The sequence below is a fragment of the Schistocerca piceifrons genome, chromosome 3 (assembly GCF_021461385.2).
Source record: "Schistocerca piceifrons isolate TAMUIC-IGC-003096 chromosome 3, iqSchPice1.1, whole genome shotgun sequence".
Lineage (NCBI taxonomy): Eukaryota > Metazoa > Arthropoda > Insecta > Orthoptera > Acrididae > Schistocerca > Schistocerca piceifrons.
In genome coordinates this window covers 843,244,747-843,262,576 of record NC_060140.1, presented here as the reverse complement: position 1 = coordinate 843,262,576, position 17,830 = coordinate 843,244,747, and the positions used below count along the sequence as shown (strand labels likewise).

At 38.4% G+C, this 17,830-nt stretch overlaps 1 protein-coding gene across 1 annotated transcript in view; it reads right to left on the bottom strand.

Moving 5' to 3' along the window:
• LOC124787793 (U3 small nucleolar RNA-associated protein 6 homolog) overlaps positions 1–17,830 on the bottom strand; it is a 119,129-nt gene that overhangs the window by 82,266 nt on the left and 19,033 nt on the right. The window contains exon 2 of the mRNA XM_047254714.1: positions 5,101–5,227. Within this exon, the coding sequence (XP_047110670.1) occupies positions 5,101–5,227 (127 nt within the window). The remainder of the gene's footprint in view (positions 1–5,100; positions 5,228–17,830) is intronic.

Below are 17,830 nucleotides of genomic sequence, written 5' to 3'. Positions count from 1 at the left end.
ATGTTCCACATTTAAAAACCAGATAAATTTAATTTTTGTAAAAAGTAACGTTGTCTTTGCATTTTTTTTTTTACTTGATTCAGTTATGGTTTTGAACATTACAGTCGTCACCAGACTCATCTAATAAAACAATGTGCATATCGCGAGCAAGAGTATTATGATAAACTAAAACAGTGAAATTATTAGAGTTGATTTGCATGACCTGGGAAGCAACAGACAAATAACATACCTGTCTGAAAATTTTAGCCATGACTGGCACGTCCACAGGATATAAAAACAAGATAATACCATGACGAATACTTGTAACCCGTGATGTCAGCAAATTGCCCTTCCAACGGCGATTCCAAGTGTATGTTACAAAGCCAGAGATAGGATGTAAGATTCTACATATTCAAAAATAGGATGAGTTAAAAGTAATTAAAATAAAATTGGGTCCAGAGTAAGATATTAGTGAGAACTGCAAATACCTCCTGCTCTCAAGTAGGTGTCTATTATGACGTACAATATACATTATGAAAGCCATTGAACAAACTACACCAAGACACAAAAGAAGCCACTAGCACAAAAACAGAGCCAAAAAGACACAAAAGACCTAAAAGAGAAAGGGCAGCCATACCCACGAGTAAGATGTGGGTGGAATGGGACCAGTGACAGAAACCAAACAGATACGGTCAGCAAACCACGATATGAAAGAACAGCAGCCCATCATACCGTTAAAAATAGGCATTCAGTGAGACTTCGCTTTGTTCATTCAGAATTTTAGTGGGGTGGTGTTTCTTGTACCCGTGGATCTCCAATTCCTCCAGAAGGTTCAACAGGCAGTCTTTCAGTACAATATGCACAACTCTAATGTTGCTATCGATTTTGGTTACAGTGTGCTTGGTTCAGTAAGGTGTTGCACAAATACTGTCTGTTCTGCAGTCGTGTCTATTCCCTGAATGTAATGTGTATTTCAATTTCTACATGTGTGTCCAAAATTTATCCCAACTATCACAATGTATTTTGAAGATGAAAATTGCAGTAGTTTAAAATATACAGCTGCTGCAAAAATGGCCACCACAAGAAACTTGTCATTTTGTAGATGTGTGAATTTGAACATTTATTATGTTTGTTACTTACATTGTGTCTCAGCTGAGTTTCAGAGTACTATTTATTTGAAAACAATATCACACAGTTGTGTTCTTAAATTGTTTCACTAGCTCTTAAGAAACTTTTCCTTAATATGTTACAAAGGCATAATTTTACTTGTTTTTTGTTGCCTTGCGTGCCAGAGTGTTTCTGTTGTTTTATGTTATTGTAAGGTCACATGACAAAGCTCTGTGTCCATTTACTACAGGTATTTGTTTTAATATGTCTAACTCTCCATGAATTTCTTGGCTGTCTGATGGCAAGCCAATAAACTGGTGTTTCATGGAAGTACAAGTGACTAAATGTTATTCTATGTGTGGTGGCAAAAACGTCTGGCAGAATGAACATTTCAACAAGGTTATAACTTCCTTAAATCTTGCCCTAAAATGGGGTCCACTCTGCCCGACATTTTGCCCATTACAGCTAGAACAGTATTTCATCCCCCCCCCCCCCCCCCCCCGCCTCATTTTGGCGACCCCCAAATCTCCGCAATATCCTAGTCAGACCCTATGCTGCAGCTGAAATTATTTCTCTATCCTATAGTCCCTACCACTGTGACCGTCCCCATTGTAAGACTTACCCTATGCACCCTCCTACCGCCACCTATATCAGCCCTGTAACTAGCAAAACACACACTATCAAAGTGAGAGCCACCTGTGAAACAACACACATCATGTACCAACTTTTACAGAAACACTATCTGGCCTTTTATGTTGGTATGACTACCACTATGTTATAAGTCAAGATTAATGGACACAGACAAAGGGTGTACACTGCCAATACACAAAATTCGAGCATGATCTACTTCTCCACTAACCTGTGGTTCCAGGGAACTTTTCCAAGATCTCCCCATTTCCTAAACCATGCCAGTCCTTTTTCTTCATGCTGGTCCTTCCCCTTCAACACTTCTGTGAGAAGGAACAATGGGCTCCAAAAACTTGCAAATTTCCTTAACCTTTAACACAGAACCCTGATTACAGTCAGGGGCACCTAGCAGCCAGGCTCCCACAGTTATTAATATTGCAGCTGGAAGTGCATCAGCGTGCTTATGGTGACTTTACATCAGCAGTCATAAGTGTTCATCACAGTATTATGTTTTTATATCCTGTGAAGGTGCCAATCATGGCTAAAAATTTTATTTACTTTCTTTATTAACTTCAAGGAGACAGGTACGTAATTTGTCAGATGCTTCTCAGGTCATGTGAGTCAATGCTTATACTGTTGTAACTTACCAGAATGCTCTTACTGATAAGTATGCATGTCCTTTTTTAGATCACTCTGATGTCAGTCATAATTATCAAAAATTGTTAATTGAATTAAATAAATTTGCTACCAAATATTGATTTAGTTTCTACAAATTCTTAAATGTTGGATCACTGCAGTCTTTCAGGTGATAACATCACCTCTCATCAAATTTCATTTTGTTGCTGAAATTTATGATCAAGAAATTACACTGTAACACTTCCAATACAATTACTGTTGTGACAATGTATGTAGTTTGAAATTACAAGCAGCTCAGTTCATGAGCAGTTACAGGGCTTGAAATCCGCAATTTCTTTGCAATTATTTCATAAGCATATAACATCACATGTTCATGTATTAAGTACAGGCTTCTACAATAAAATGGTTCAAATGGCTCTGAGCACTATGGGACTTAACTTCTGAGGTCATCAGTCCCCTAGAACTTAGAACTACTTAAACGTAACTAACCTAAGGACATCACAATGTCACTGAGTAAGGTTTCCTCTTAAGTTACAACTTTATATATGTAGAATCAATTGAGAAAAGCAACACCATCACCTACAAAGGGACCGTGCATACTAAAATACTGCAGTATTCAAATGGACTTTTGGATTGAGGGCAGCTTGTTCTGAAGATGGTACCTATTTTTTAATTTTATAATATAAGGAACAATTTCCCAAACTGTGTTCTGCGAAAAATGAATAAGTGCTCCGCAAGAAACTACTAATAGCACAGTTTTTATCACTTAGATTTTTGATACTACTGATTATTTTTCAAAAATTTTATTACGGTTTCTGTGTTATTAGTTATGATTTAAAATTGGAGTAATCACTGAAAAAGGAAGTTTTTCCTCATTCTTTAAAATTTTATTAACCTTTAAAAGAAAAAAAGGGTTCTGTCAAAGTACAGGTATTCTCAAAGCCTTCCTTCCGTCAGAAGAAAAGTATGGGAACTCCTGATGTGTGGATATGGTCACAAAGGCACATTCTGAGTAGAAGGTTTGTAACATATTATGAGACTTGTATACATTCCGTATTAATTTGCGTTTTGAAGTTTATGATCATCAGGTCTACAATTAGTGCAAATAAGTTGACCAATATCGGATTCTACACTGAGGTGACAAAAGTCACAGGGTATCTATGTGTCAGACCTCCTTTTGCGCAGTGTAGTGCAGCAGCTCAAGTCATTTGAAGGACCCTGCAGAAATACTAAGATATGCTGCCTCTATAGCCGTCCATAACTGTGGAAGTGTTGCTGGTGCAGGATTTTGTGCACTAACTGACCTCTTGATCGTGTCCCATAAATGTTTGATGGGATTCATATTAGGGATCTGGGTGACCAAATCATTTGCACAAATTCTACAAAAGGTTCTTCAAATGAATCACAAACAATTATGGCCCAGTGACATGGCGCATCGTCATCCATAAAAATTATATCATTGTTTGGGAATATGAAGTCCATTAATGGATGCAAATGCTCTCAGATTAGTTCTTACCAACAGAAATTGGGACTCATCAGAATAGGCCACAGTTTTCCAGTCATCTAGGGCACAAGCTATATGGTGACGTGACCAGGAGAGGCACTGCAGGTGGTGTCGTGCTGTTAGCAAAGGCACTCTCATCACATGTATGGTCCCATAGCCCATTAATATCAAATTTCACCACACTGTCGTAACTAATATGTTTGTCACATGTCCCACATTGATTTCTGTGGCTATTTCATGTAGTGGTGCTTGTCTGTTAGTACTGACAACTAACTGGTATTCTCGCCACACACTTTACACTGTGGATCTCAGACTATTTAATTCTCTAACAATTTTTATAATGGTATGTCCCCTGTGTCTAGTTCCAACTACCATTCCGTTTTCAAAGTCTTAATTCCCATTGTGTGGCCACAATCACGTCTGATACCTTTCCACATGAATCGCCTGAGTACAAAAGAAAGCAGTGTCTTTTTATATCTGTATTCACGGATATTGCTATCCCATGATTTTTGTCACTTCAGTGGAACAGTTCTGTATAATGGGTTTTGTGTTCAAAGTCTTTTATGCTAAGTGAAAGTTTTATCTAACATATTTCCTAATGTGTGTTTCTCAGTCTGTGTACATTTACAGTGCTTGTCTACCTTTCCTTGATGTTCATACCTCACTTCTGGCAAAATCTGTACTATATTCTCTATTGATTAGGTGATGTGGACACACACAAGTCTCACAGATAAGCATCAAAATATAGTAGTCTGTAACCATTAAGTGCTTCTAATATGATAGTGTCAGCAACCAAGTTTGGCTAAATGAAGGGCATTTATTATATAATACTACAGACTGAAGCTCTGTCTTGCTGAACTAGTGTTAAGCATTATTCAGCTCCTTGATAACAAGAGCAGCCAGACAGATGAGGTCAATTCAATGTATTAGCCTCTGAATCCAATGAATTCAGCCTAACAATATTTCAAAACATAGGGATAAAGAATGGAACATTAAAAACAAATCCATTACGTTTACCTCAACTGGCTCTGCACACTCCACCAGCAAACATCATTAGCTCCCTGAAAAGGAATAACTATTCCGATTGTTATCACTAACATCCTGTGCTGAATCGCAATCGCTCTACGAGTCATTTTGTTTACAACTGTTAGAAGTTAGTGCAAATAAATGAGATATGTACAGATCATCCTCCTAAAACATCAAGTGAGTGTTTTAATGATTCAATACAATGCAGAAACAAGCATTACCTCTTTCCGAATTTTGACCAGTTTCATTACATCCATTTCATATTGTATGTATCGAAGAAAATCTTCTTTGCATTTGGTTCTCCTCATCAGCTTGTACTCAAAATCTTTCCTTTTCTTTATAATTTGCCTGAAACAGGAACAAAAGTAAAACAAAAGTTGACTACAATGAACAATTAATGACCCTATTCACTGCCTCATCACAAAATATAGCTCGTTCTACTAATACTCCTAACAGTAAAAATTTATATTCAAGATCATTTTACAGAATCGCTGTCTAATTTCTGCTGTTATTTCTACTGATACTGCTTGCTTCAACTTCCACTGCACTCCTTGGTCATTCAAATTTAAACTGGTCTTGTATATGTGGTTCATCCGTAATTGTATGGAGTTATGTGACGTAGTTGAATTATCTTACAGTGGCATTTTGCTAGGATCATTATCACGAACAAAACATACCTTACTACTTGTTTTCTAAACAATAAACATGTCAAATCATTGTTGTCTTCAAGCTCTGGATGTAGTTTGCAGATATTAAATCTTCTAAGGGCCAACTGTTTTAATTAATTTAAAAAAATGTTGCACAGTTTGTTATTCTACTGTAAACATTGTCACAGAAGAATGTCATTAATGGCAATGTTGCTGCAGTTTGCAAGTTTGTGGGTGTGAACCATGTTTAACTATCCACACGTTATAATCAGGGACTGCTGGAATGCTCACACAGAACACATTGAATATCTGAAAATAGAGTATCAAAGCTCTTCAGTGTAAGAGATACAAATGTCTGGTAATATCCCTCTTGGTGGCTTTCTCTTTGAGAAAGAATGAAAGGCAGTTTTTAGAGAAATTTTGACAATACATACATCTCAAAAGTAACAAAAAATACTACCAAGTGTTACGTGATATCACTCTCCCACAAAAATTTTGCACTTTATCATTAGTGACTTTTGAATTATTACTTATTTGTGGCTGAAAGTAACATAAGTAACACACAGAAACAAATCATCAATATAACTGAAACCAAACAGATGTGACAGTTGCCCGTACATTACGATCTTAATTTCATTCATCACATCAGTAAATGATGTTTTTGGAAAGCCTGTAACTGTGTCATTCATGCTTTAAATAATGAAAAGCTGCACCAGGTACATACTTTTTCACGTTCAGCACAACGCATTTTGAAAATTTATTCTCATTTTCGAGTGCACTTTTTTACAAAAATATTTTTTGCAACTTTTGCAGGTGTGAGTTTCTGCCTCTCTTGCACTGTAGTTCTCTTTTTTTAGGTTACACTACAATCATAAAAGAAGTCTGTATACATGGAAGAATCCTGGAGATACTAGAAGGTATCAGATAGATTATATAATGGCAAGACAGAGATTTAGGAACCAGGTTTTAAATTGTAAGACATTTCCAGGGGCAGATGTGGACTCTGACCACAATCTATTGGTTATGAACTGTAGATTAAAACTGAAGAAACTGCAAAAAGGTGGAATTTAAGAAGATGGGACCTGGATAAACTGAAAGAACCAGAGGTTGTACAGAGTTTCAGGGAGAGCATAAGGGAACAATTGACAGGAATGGGGGAAAGAAATAAAGTAGAAGAAGAATGGGTAGCTCTGAGGGATGAAGTAGTGAAGGCAGCAGAGGATCAAGTAGGTAAAAAGACGAGGGCTAGTAGAAATCCTTGGGTAACAGAACAAATATTGAATTTGGTTGTTGAAAGAAGAAAATATAAAAACGCAGTAAATGAAGCAGGCAAAAGGGAATACAAACGTCTCAAAAATGAGATCAACAGGAAGTGCAAAATGGCTAAGCAGGGATGGCTAGAGGACAAATGTAAGGATGTAGAGGCTTATCTCACTAGGGGTAAGATAGATACTGCCTACAGGAAAATTAAAGAGATCTTTGGAGAAAAGAGAGCCACTTGTAAGAATATCAAGAGCTCAGATGGAAACCCAGTTCTAAGCAAAGAAGGGAAAGCAGAGAGGTGGAAGGAGTATATAGAGGGTCTATACAAGAGCAATGTATTTGAGGACAGTATTATGGAAATGAAAGAGGATGTAGATGAAGATGAAATGGGAGATACAATACTGCGTGAAGAGTTTGACAGAGCACGAAAAGACCCGAGTCGAAACAAGGCCCCAGGAGTAGACAACATTCCATTCGAATTACTGACGGCCTTGGGAGAGCCAGTCCTGACAAAACTCTACCATCTGGTGAGCAATATGTATGAGACAGGCGAAATACCCTCATACTTCAAGAAGAATATAATAATTCCAATCCCAAAGAAAGCAGGTGTTGACAGATGTGAAAATTACCGAACTATCACTTTAATAAGTCACAGCTGCAAAATACTAACGCAAATTCTTTACAGACGAATGGAAAAACTGGTAGAAGCCGACCTTGGCAAAGATCAGTTTGGATTCCGCAGAAATGTTGGAACACGTGAGGCAATACTGACCCTACGACTTATCTTAGAAAATAGATTAAGGAAAGGCAAACCTACGTTTCTAGCATTTGTAGACTTAGAGAAAGCTTTTGACAATGTTGACTGGAATACTCTCTTTCAAATTCTACAGGTGGCAGGGGTAAAATACAGGGAGCGAAAGGCTATTTACAATTTGTACAGAAACCAGATGGCAGCTATAAGAATCGAGGGGCATGAAAGGGAAGCAGCAGTTGGGAAGGTAGTGAGACATGGTTGTAGCCTGTCCCCGACATTATTCAATCTGTATATTGAGCATGCAGTAAAGGAAACAAAAGAGAAATTCGGAGTAGGTATTAAAGTCCATGGAGAAGAAATAAAAACGTTGAGGTTCGCCGATGACATTGTAATTCTGTCAGAGACAGCAAAGGACTTGGAAGAGCAGTTGAACGGAATGGACAGTGTGTTGAAAGGAGGATATAAGATGAACATCAACAAAAGCAAAACGAGGATAATGGAATGTGGTCAAATTAAGGTGGGTGATGCTGCCAGAATTAGATTAGGAAATGAGACACTTAAAGTAGTAGCAAAATAACTGATGATGGTCGAAGCAGAGAGGATATAAAATGTAGACTGGCAATGGCAAGGAAAGTGTTTCTGAAGAAGAGAAATTTGTTAACATCGAGTATAGATTTAAGTGGCAGGAAGTCGTTTCTGAAAGTATTTATATGGAGTGTAGCCATGTATGGAAGTGAAACATGGACAATAATTAATTTGGACAAGAAGAGAATAGAAGCTTTTGAAATGTGGTGCTACAGAAGAATGCTGAAGATTGGATGGGTAGATCACGTAACTAATGAGGAGGTATTGAATAGAATTGAGGAGAAGAGAAATTTGTGGCACAACTTGACAAGAAGAAGGGACCAGTTGGTAGGACATGTTCCAAGGCATCAAGGGATCACAAATTTAGCATTGGAGGGCAGCGTGGAGGGTAAAAATCGTAGAGGGAGACCAAGAGATGAATATACTAAGCAGATTCAGAAGGATGTAGGTTGCAGTAAGTACTGGGAGATGAAGAAGCTTGCACAGGATAGAGTAGCATGAAGAGCTGCATCAAACCAGTCTCAGGACTGAAGACAACAGCAACAACAACAACAACAACACAATCGAAAAATGGGTCAAAGTAACTCTTGGGGCGATTTTTATATGACAATGTTAGAAATAGTTTTTTTCTGTTTGCTTACAAGTATTGTGCCTCCTCCATTACACAGAATATATATATATATCTCACACACACACACACACACACAAAATCATCACTTACACTGCCTGTTTTCATAATGAAAATAAGATTCAAAGATACAATGACAGTAGAGTTCCACAAAGAGCTTGTATACAGAGGTTTTACATTTTTTGTGGATTACGTTATTTATACTGTCAATTATAAAATTTATTTTACCGTTACTGACCACTAAATTAACTAAATTATTGACCAACAAGGTAGAAAAAGACAGACAGCTACTTACTGCAAAGAAGACACGACACATCAAGTTGCAGACAGGCACAATTAAAAGACACTTACACAAAGCTTTTGACCACAGCCTTCATCAGTTAAAGAGAGACCCACACCAGGAAGCACACTTCATGCACACACAAATGCCCATTCCAGCAATCTGGAGGGAGCAGGAAGGGGAAGGGATAGTAGTGGGGAAAGAGACGAACGCTGTCTGGTAGTGTGTGCTGGGACTAGACTGCCAACAGGTGCAACGTCAAGAGGCTGAGGAGGAAGGAGGTAGGGAAAAAAAGGACCAAAATAGGAGAGGAGCGGAGAAGGACGGGCAGATGAGTTGGCAGAGGGCTACAAATAAACAGGGTGGGAGATGAGAATGGGGAGGAGATGATAGGACAGAGGGGGTGGACACTGTAGGGTGGAGGGTGTGGGGGCAGTATGTTACTGCAGGTGGAAGCCAACATACTTAAGAGAGTGGAAAATGTGTTTTAAGGATAACCCCCACCTGTGCAGTTCGGAAAAGCTTGTGGTGGAGGGAAGGATCCAGATGGCTCAGATAGTGAAGAAGCCAATGGAATCAACTGTGGCATGTTCAGCTGCATGTTGTGTCACAGGGTAGTCTATTTTGCTCTTGGCCACAGTTTGGCGATGGTCGTTGGTAGTCATACCCGTTTAAACAGCTGTGCAATTATTGCAGCAGAGCTGGTAAATGACATGGCTGCTTTCACAGGTGGCCTGGCCCCTGATGGTGTAGGATAAACCTGTGATAGGACTGGAATGGGAAGTGCTGGGTGGGTGGATTGGGCAGGTTTTACACCTGGGTCTTCCACAGGGATATGATCCTTGTGGCAAGGGGTTGGGGCTGGGAGTGCCATAGGGATGGACTAGGATGTTGTGGAGGTTAGGTGGGCGATGGAACTTTACCTCAGGAGGGCTGGGAAGTATCTCGGGTAGGAGGGCCCTCATTTCAGGGCATGCCAATAGGTAATTAAGGCTGATTAATAAGACAGTGAATATATTCTGTTATAAGTGCTTTATGAAGATGTCTGCTATTGTACCAGATATGGGAAGTCATCTGGCTGTTTATAATCGTCACTGTGCAAAGAAATTGTAGTTGGTAATTGGTTCTAATACCTCTAGAAGTTCAATAACTTCAGGTTGTGAACACTTTTTGCTTTAGTAAACTGCTATTTATTGCTCCAATGACTTCTTTAGCAGGGATATTGGAATATATGTTTTTGGTGTCAAGAGATATAACTGTCTTATTGGACATCCATCCTTGTGTACTTAAGGTTGGTATCTTAATATGGGGTCTTTAGGGTTCCTGCAGTAGTTGCACACTGCAAAAATTACCGAAAATTACTTAGAAAGGTTATTAAGAAATCAAGAAAAATGCACATGTCAGAAATCAGTAATTCTGACACACATATAAGGCTATCTGGGACGTAGTGAAACAGGAGACATGACAACCAGCCACAGAACAGGATAACGTCACTTCTGAACTGAATGAAAAGATGAGTGACAGGTAGCAAATGTGTTTAATAATCATTTGTTAAACATATTAGAAAGCGAAGGGACAAAAAGCTGATGAGAAAAATCACAGCAGTAGTTAAAAAAGTACTCTCGTAAAATTCAATCACATGAATGTAACACCAACTTCTCCTCCTGTCTTTAAGAAAATTATAAATTCTCTCAAAAATAAAAGCTGATTGTGTTTCCAATACAGTACTCAAGATTTATCCCTGTAGAGGGGTGGTCCATTGATAGTGACTGGGCCAAATATCTCACGAAATAAGCATCAAACGAAAAAACTACAAATAATGAAACTCTTCTAGCTTGAAGGGGAAAACAAGATGGCATTATGGTTGGCCCCCTAGATGGCACTGCCATAGGTCAACCAGATATCAACTGCGTTTTTTTTTAAATAGGAACCCTCATTTTTTATTACATATTCGTGTAGTACATAAAGATATATGAATGTTTTAGTTGGACCACTTTTTTCGCTTTGCGAAAGATGGCGCTGTAATAGTAAGATGGCGCTGTAATAGTAAGATGGCGCTGCAATAGTCACAAACGTATAAGTACGTGGTATCACGTAACATTCCACCAGTGCGGACGGTATTTGCTTCGTGATACATTACCCGTGTTAAAATGGACCGTTTACCAATTGCAGAAAAGGTCGATATCGTGTTGATGTATAGCTATTGTGATCAAAATGCTCAACAAGCGTGTGCTATGTATGCTGCTCGGTTTCCTGGACAATGCCAACTAAGTGTCCGGACCGTTCGCCGGATAGTTATGTTATTGAAGGAAACAGGAAGTGTTCAGCCACATGTGAAACGTCAACCACGACCTGCAACGAATGATGATGCCCAAGTAGGTGTTTCAGCTGCCGTCGCGGCTAATCCGAACATCAATAGCAGACAAATTGCGCGAGAATCAGGTATCTCAAAAACGTTGGTGTTGAGAATGCTACATCAACATCGATTGCACCCGTACCATATTTCTATGCACCAGGAATTGCATGGCGACGACTTTTAACATCGTGTACAGTTCTGCCACTGGGCACAGGAGAAATTAGGGGACGATGACAGATTTTTTTTTTTTTGCACGCATTCTATTTAGCGATGAAGCATCATTCACCAACAGCGGTAACATAAACCGGCATAATATGCACTATTGGGCAATGGAAAATCCACGATGGATGCGACAAGTGGAACGTCAGCGGCCTTGGTGGGTTAATGCATAGTGCAGCATTATGGGAGGAAGGATATTTGGCCCCCATTTTGTCGATGGCAATCTAAATGGTGCAATGTATGCTGATTTCCCTTCGTAATGTTCTACCGATGTTACTACAAGATGTTTCACTGCATGACAGAATGGCAATGTACTTCCAACATGATGGATGTCCGGCACATAGCTCGCATGCGGTTGAAGCGGTATTGAATAGCATATTTTATGATAGATGGATTGGTCGTTGAAGCACCATACCATGGCCTGCACATTCACGGGATCTGACGTCCCTGGATTTCTTTCTGTGGGGAAAGTTGAAGTATATTTGCTATCATGATCCACCGAAAACGCCTGACAACATGTGTCAGCGCATTGTCAATGCATATGCGAACATTACGGAATGCGAACTACTGCTGTTGTTGTTGAGAGGAATGTCATTACACGTACTGCCAAATGCATTGAGGATTACGGACATCATTTTGAGCATTTATTGCGTTAATGTGGTATTTACAGGTAATCACGCTGTAACAGCATGCGTTCTCAGAAAAGATAAGTTTACAAAGGTACATGTATCACACTGGAACAACCGAAATAAAATGATAAAACGTATCTACGTTCTGTATTTTAATTTTAAAAACCTACCTGTTATCAAGTAACAATTGTTAGTCTAAAATTGTGAGCCACATGTTTGTGAATATTACAGCGCCATCTATCACAAAGCAAAAAAAGTGGTCCAACTAAAACATTAATATTTCTTTACACACTACACAAATATGTTATAAAAAATGGGGGTTCCTATTTTTTAAAAAACGCAGTCGATATCCGTTTGACCTGTGGCAGCGCCATCTAGTGGGCCAACCATAGCACCATGTGGTTTCCCCCACCAAGCTGGACAAGTTTCGTTCTTTGTAGTTTTTTAGTTTGATGCTTATTTTGTGAGATATTTGGCCCGATCACGATCAATGGACCACCCTGTATAATAAGCCCAGTCTTATCTGAAATATGTAATGCATCACTAACTCAAGGCTTTTTCCAGACAGACTGAAATGTGCCATTGTTAAATCTCTCTCTAAGAAAGGTGATAAGAGAGATGTCAATAACTACTTACCTGTTTAACTGTTGACAATTTCCAAAATTTTTGAGGTGATGTTAAACTTAGCAACAGTAATATCAGCAAATCACAGTTTGGGTTTCAAAAGGGTTGATCTACTGAGAATGGCATTTACATGTTCACTCACCAGATTTTACAAGCACTGAATAATATAATAGCGCGCCAGTTGGTATTTTCTGCAATCTATCTAAGGTATTTGACTGTGTGAATCATAGTTTTTGCCTAGATTAATTTGATGTTTTATGGATTTGGTGATACAGTGGATGTCCTATCTAACCAAAAGAAGTAGTATTTCAGCAAATACAGTCTGGTGATAGAATTATGACTGGGGAAAAAAATCAAGCATGGGGTTCCCCAAGGCCCAATCTTAAATTCATTATTGTTCCTCACATACATAAACAATCTTCCATCTAATATACAACAAGCAGAATTAGTTCTTTTTGCAGATGACACTAGTAATTAATCCAAACATACATACAGCAACAGAAGAAATAGTAAACAATGTTTTTAAAAGTATCATTGACTGATTTTTTTGCGAATGATCTCACCCTCAATTTTTAAAAAAAGACAACACTCAGTTCTGCGCATCTAGGAGTTTTACACCAGAGATAAGCGTAACACACGACAACGAAATAATAAATAGAGTGGATACTTGAAACTTTTTATACGTCCATATTGATACGGATTTAAATTGGAAACTGCATTTCTTGGAACTCCTGAAACAACTTAGTTCAGCTGCATTAGCACTTAGAATCATTGCAAATTTTGGGGAGAGACAAATCAGTAAATTGGCGTATTCTGTGTATTTTCATTGAATAATGTCATATGGAATAATGTTCTGGAGTAATTCATCTTTAAGAAAGAAAATCTTCCTTCTGCAAAAGTGTGCTGTAAGAATAATATGTAGTGCTCACCCACAATCATCTTGTAGATGAGGAGTTGGGCATTTGACTAGTTTCACAGTATATTTATTCCCTCATAAGTTTGTTGTAAAATAATCTGCAGCCCTTCAAAAGGATTGACGATATATATAACAACAACACAAGGAAAAAAATGGCCTTCATTCCACCACATTGAAACTGTCCTTAGCACAAAAAGGGATACACAATGCTGCAACTTAACTTTTGATATTTTATCCAGTGTTATAAAATTTCTGACAGAAAACAAAGTAAAATTTGAAAACACACCGAAAAAGTTTCTCCTTGACAACTCCTCCTTTTCCACAGAAGAATTTCTATTAAAGGATAATGGGTACATCTTTCTAACTCACAACATTTGAAGACACATATAAATGTTCAAAATGCAACCACATGTGCAAATTTTTTTGTGATGCGAATGTAAATGATTCATTCAACATCATCAAGATCTAACGAGCAAAAGGGTAAATGGAACATAAAACTAAGTAACTAACAAACTCCCGGTGATATATTTCTTTTCTATTCTGTCAGTCTGAAATGCGTTGACCTTAACTGTTCTTTGCTTCTGTTGTGGAACTGTTTCGTTGGATCTTTGTTCAGATGTACTAGATTGCTTTCTGTAAAAATTTAAAAGGTTTTTCAATGTGTTCACTTTCTTTCATAATGACTTGTGTGGCTTATTTGCTTTTATGGTTGTTGCCTGATTTTCTCTAAGTTTTTTGTTTATATTGCCTATCGTTTTGAATCATTTTGTGGTGTCTATCGTTATCTTCATACCCAACTAATTCCTTCTCTATGAGTTTATTTAGTTTTGTGAATATAATAGAGGGAAACATTCCACGCGGGAAAAATATATCTAAGAATATGATGAGATTTACCAAACAAAAGCGCTGGCAGGTCGATAGACACACAAACAAACACAAACACACACACAAAATTCTAGCTTTCGCAACCAACGGTTGCTTCGTCAGGAAAGAGGGAAGGAGAGAGAAAGACGAAAGGATGTGGGTTTTATGGGAGAGGGTAAGGAGTCATTCCAATCCCGCGAGCAGAAAGACTTACCTTAGGGGGAAAAAAGGATGGGTATACACTCGCGCGCGCACACACACACACACACACACACACACACACACATCCATCCGCACATACACAGACATAAGCAGACATTTGTAAAGGCAAAAACTCTGTACAACCTCTGGTTTAGTCAGTTTATCCAGGTCACATCTCCTTAAATACCCACCTTTTTGCAGTCAGATCAGTTAATCATCCAGACTCTTGCCCCTGCAACTATGAAAAGGCTGCTGCCCCTCTTCAGGAACCACAAGTTTGTCTGGCCTCTCAACAGATACCCTTCCATTGTGGTTACACCTACGGTACGGCTATTTGTATCACTAAGGCACGCAAGCCTCCCCACCAGCGGCAAAGTCCATGGTTCATGGGGGGGACCCCGAGAGGTTAAAATTTGGCGTTGTTACTGTTTTTTATCCATCAGAGGTATATGAAGAAAAAACAGTAACAAAGCCAAATTTTAACCACCATTTGTAACCTGTTTTACTGAAAACCTGTGATGACTGACGCCCATTAGTTAGAAACCATTTGATCGCCTATATGCCTCACAGGGGTATAGTTGGCATGAAGTGGAGGCCTGTTAGTGCAGAGGATGGATCTTGCACTGCACTGACAGCCAGGTTGGTTGGTTTAAACGAGGGGGAAATGGACCAAAGTATGAGGTCATCGGTCCCTTGTTCCCAATAAAACAATGCCACAAGTGTGATGAGAATAACATAGATGAAACATAACACAAAACGCAAAGAAAGGAAAGGCCACAATAATGAAGGAGAGGCAATGAACACTACAAGGTACAAAAGAGGACAAGAGAACAAAAGAGAGATGCAAGAAACAATTAGAAGAGAGTAAAACAATGAAGCAGATTACAGTGGCTGGCTGACCACAACAATAAAAAGGAAAAGCCAGCCACCCTGCAACACGTTAAAACTTCCACCCTAAAAGTATTAGGGTGGAGGACACAGAGGGACAAAGGACATGCGCTAAAACTCAGATTGAATGATAAAACCCACCCTCATGCCGCACCAACACTGAGGTGAGTCTTCTCGGCGCAGGAGGTAGCCATGGGTCGCCAACGCATTGCGTGCAACTTGTGAATCAATCACTTTCTTAATCTAGCCACAGAAATAGAATTAAATGGGCCAGCTGAAGAAGCATAACACTCATTTAACCAATACTTGACTGATGTACATCAGTCTGGGATCTGTTCCAGATAGGATTGAAACAGGGAATAGATGTGATTCCAAGAATAGCAGCATGTTTCATTCCAGGTTCATTTAGCAAGCGCAGAAGTATCACGGAGGTGCTCAGTCAACTTCTGCAGCAGATGCTGCAAGAGAGGCATCTGCATCATGGTTTGGTTTACTGTTCTGAGAGCATATATTCCTTGAAGAATCTGCCAATATACTGCTTCTTCCTCTGTCTGTCTCACAAAAAGACCACGAAGACAAAATTAGAGAGATCCGAGCACACACAGAGGCTTACTAGCAATCGTTCTTTCCATAAATCATTCACAGCTGGAACAGGATAGGGGGAAAGTGACACAGTAGATACACCAAGTACCCTCTGCACCAAAACATAAGGTGGTTTGCAGATTATAAATGTAGTTGTACATAAATTAAAAATGTTATTCCACAACACTTTAAGCAACTAGAAGTACCAGCAACACCCTTCACTGAAATTAACTCTATATGGTGTTGGAATGCCTAACAGAATTCTGAAAAGCTGTTCTAATTTAATATTAACAAGTAATGCCTTTAATGAGACATGTAATGCATCAAAGGCACAAGGAATTTTTTCAGAAGATAAAAATACACAGCTGTTAGACCTGCTTAGAAGGAAGGTGATAACACAGAATTAAATAATTATCATTCAATTTCCTTACCGACATTATTTTCCAAAGTCTTTGAAAAGTAATTTACTGCCTCATATTTAGGTAGAAACAATTTACTTAGCATAGCACAATTTGTATTCCAGAAGGGTTGCTGGACCGAGAATGCTATTTACATTCCCTCACCAAATATTACTAGGCTTAAATATTAAAATATCATCATTTGGAATCTTTTGTGATCTTGTCAAGGTGTTAGATAATGTAGATCATGTTACACACTTAGATAACCACAAGTTTTATGGAACTTATCGCTTTACTCGCAACTGGTTCCTATCAGTTAAACATAATCCAAAAAGTTGTACTAAATAATTCAAATAATGTTGGAAGTGTAGAAAATTTTAGTGACTTGAAAGAAATCACAAAGGGTTCAATTGTGGGTCTACACCTACTCCTTACATATGTGAATGACCTTCCGTTTACATTCAACAAGTAGAAACTGTGCATTTTGCAGACAATACTAGGGTTATAGTAAATCTCACTACAGAGAAAGCAACAGATGAGTTTTTTAATCATGTTATTGAAAGACTTATTAAGTGTATTTTTTAAATGATGTAATCTTGCTTTAGCTGTTGGCATTTCTCAAGCATCTACAAAACATAATACAACACAGGGCGTAACACTGAAACTGCAATTGTAAAATAAACCGCTAACAGCTTAAACATGATGACATTATTTAAACACTTCATAGATGTTGTGGACCCAAATTACAAGAAGGTAATTATTAAGTGGTTCTCTTTAAACAGGCTATCCCTAAACTGCGAGAAAAAACAATATATTCAATTCTGTATGACTGAGCCATACAAACAATTGATGTAGCACATGAACAGAAGTCAGTAAATAGGGCAGAATGCTCCAATTTTTTGGGCGTACATACTGATAAAAACTTGAACCAGATGTATATTACTGATCTGCTCAAACAATAAAGTTCGACTATCTTTTCTCTTTGTGTAACAGCTAGTCTTGGAAACAAATGAATCAAGTTCCAGACATATTTTGCATATTTCCAGTCAACAATGTCTTATAGAATAATATACTGGCGTGACACACCATATAGAAAGGAAGTACTGATTGCACTAAA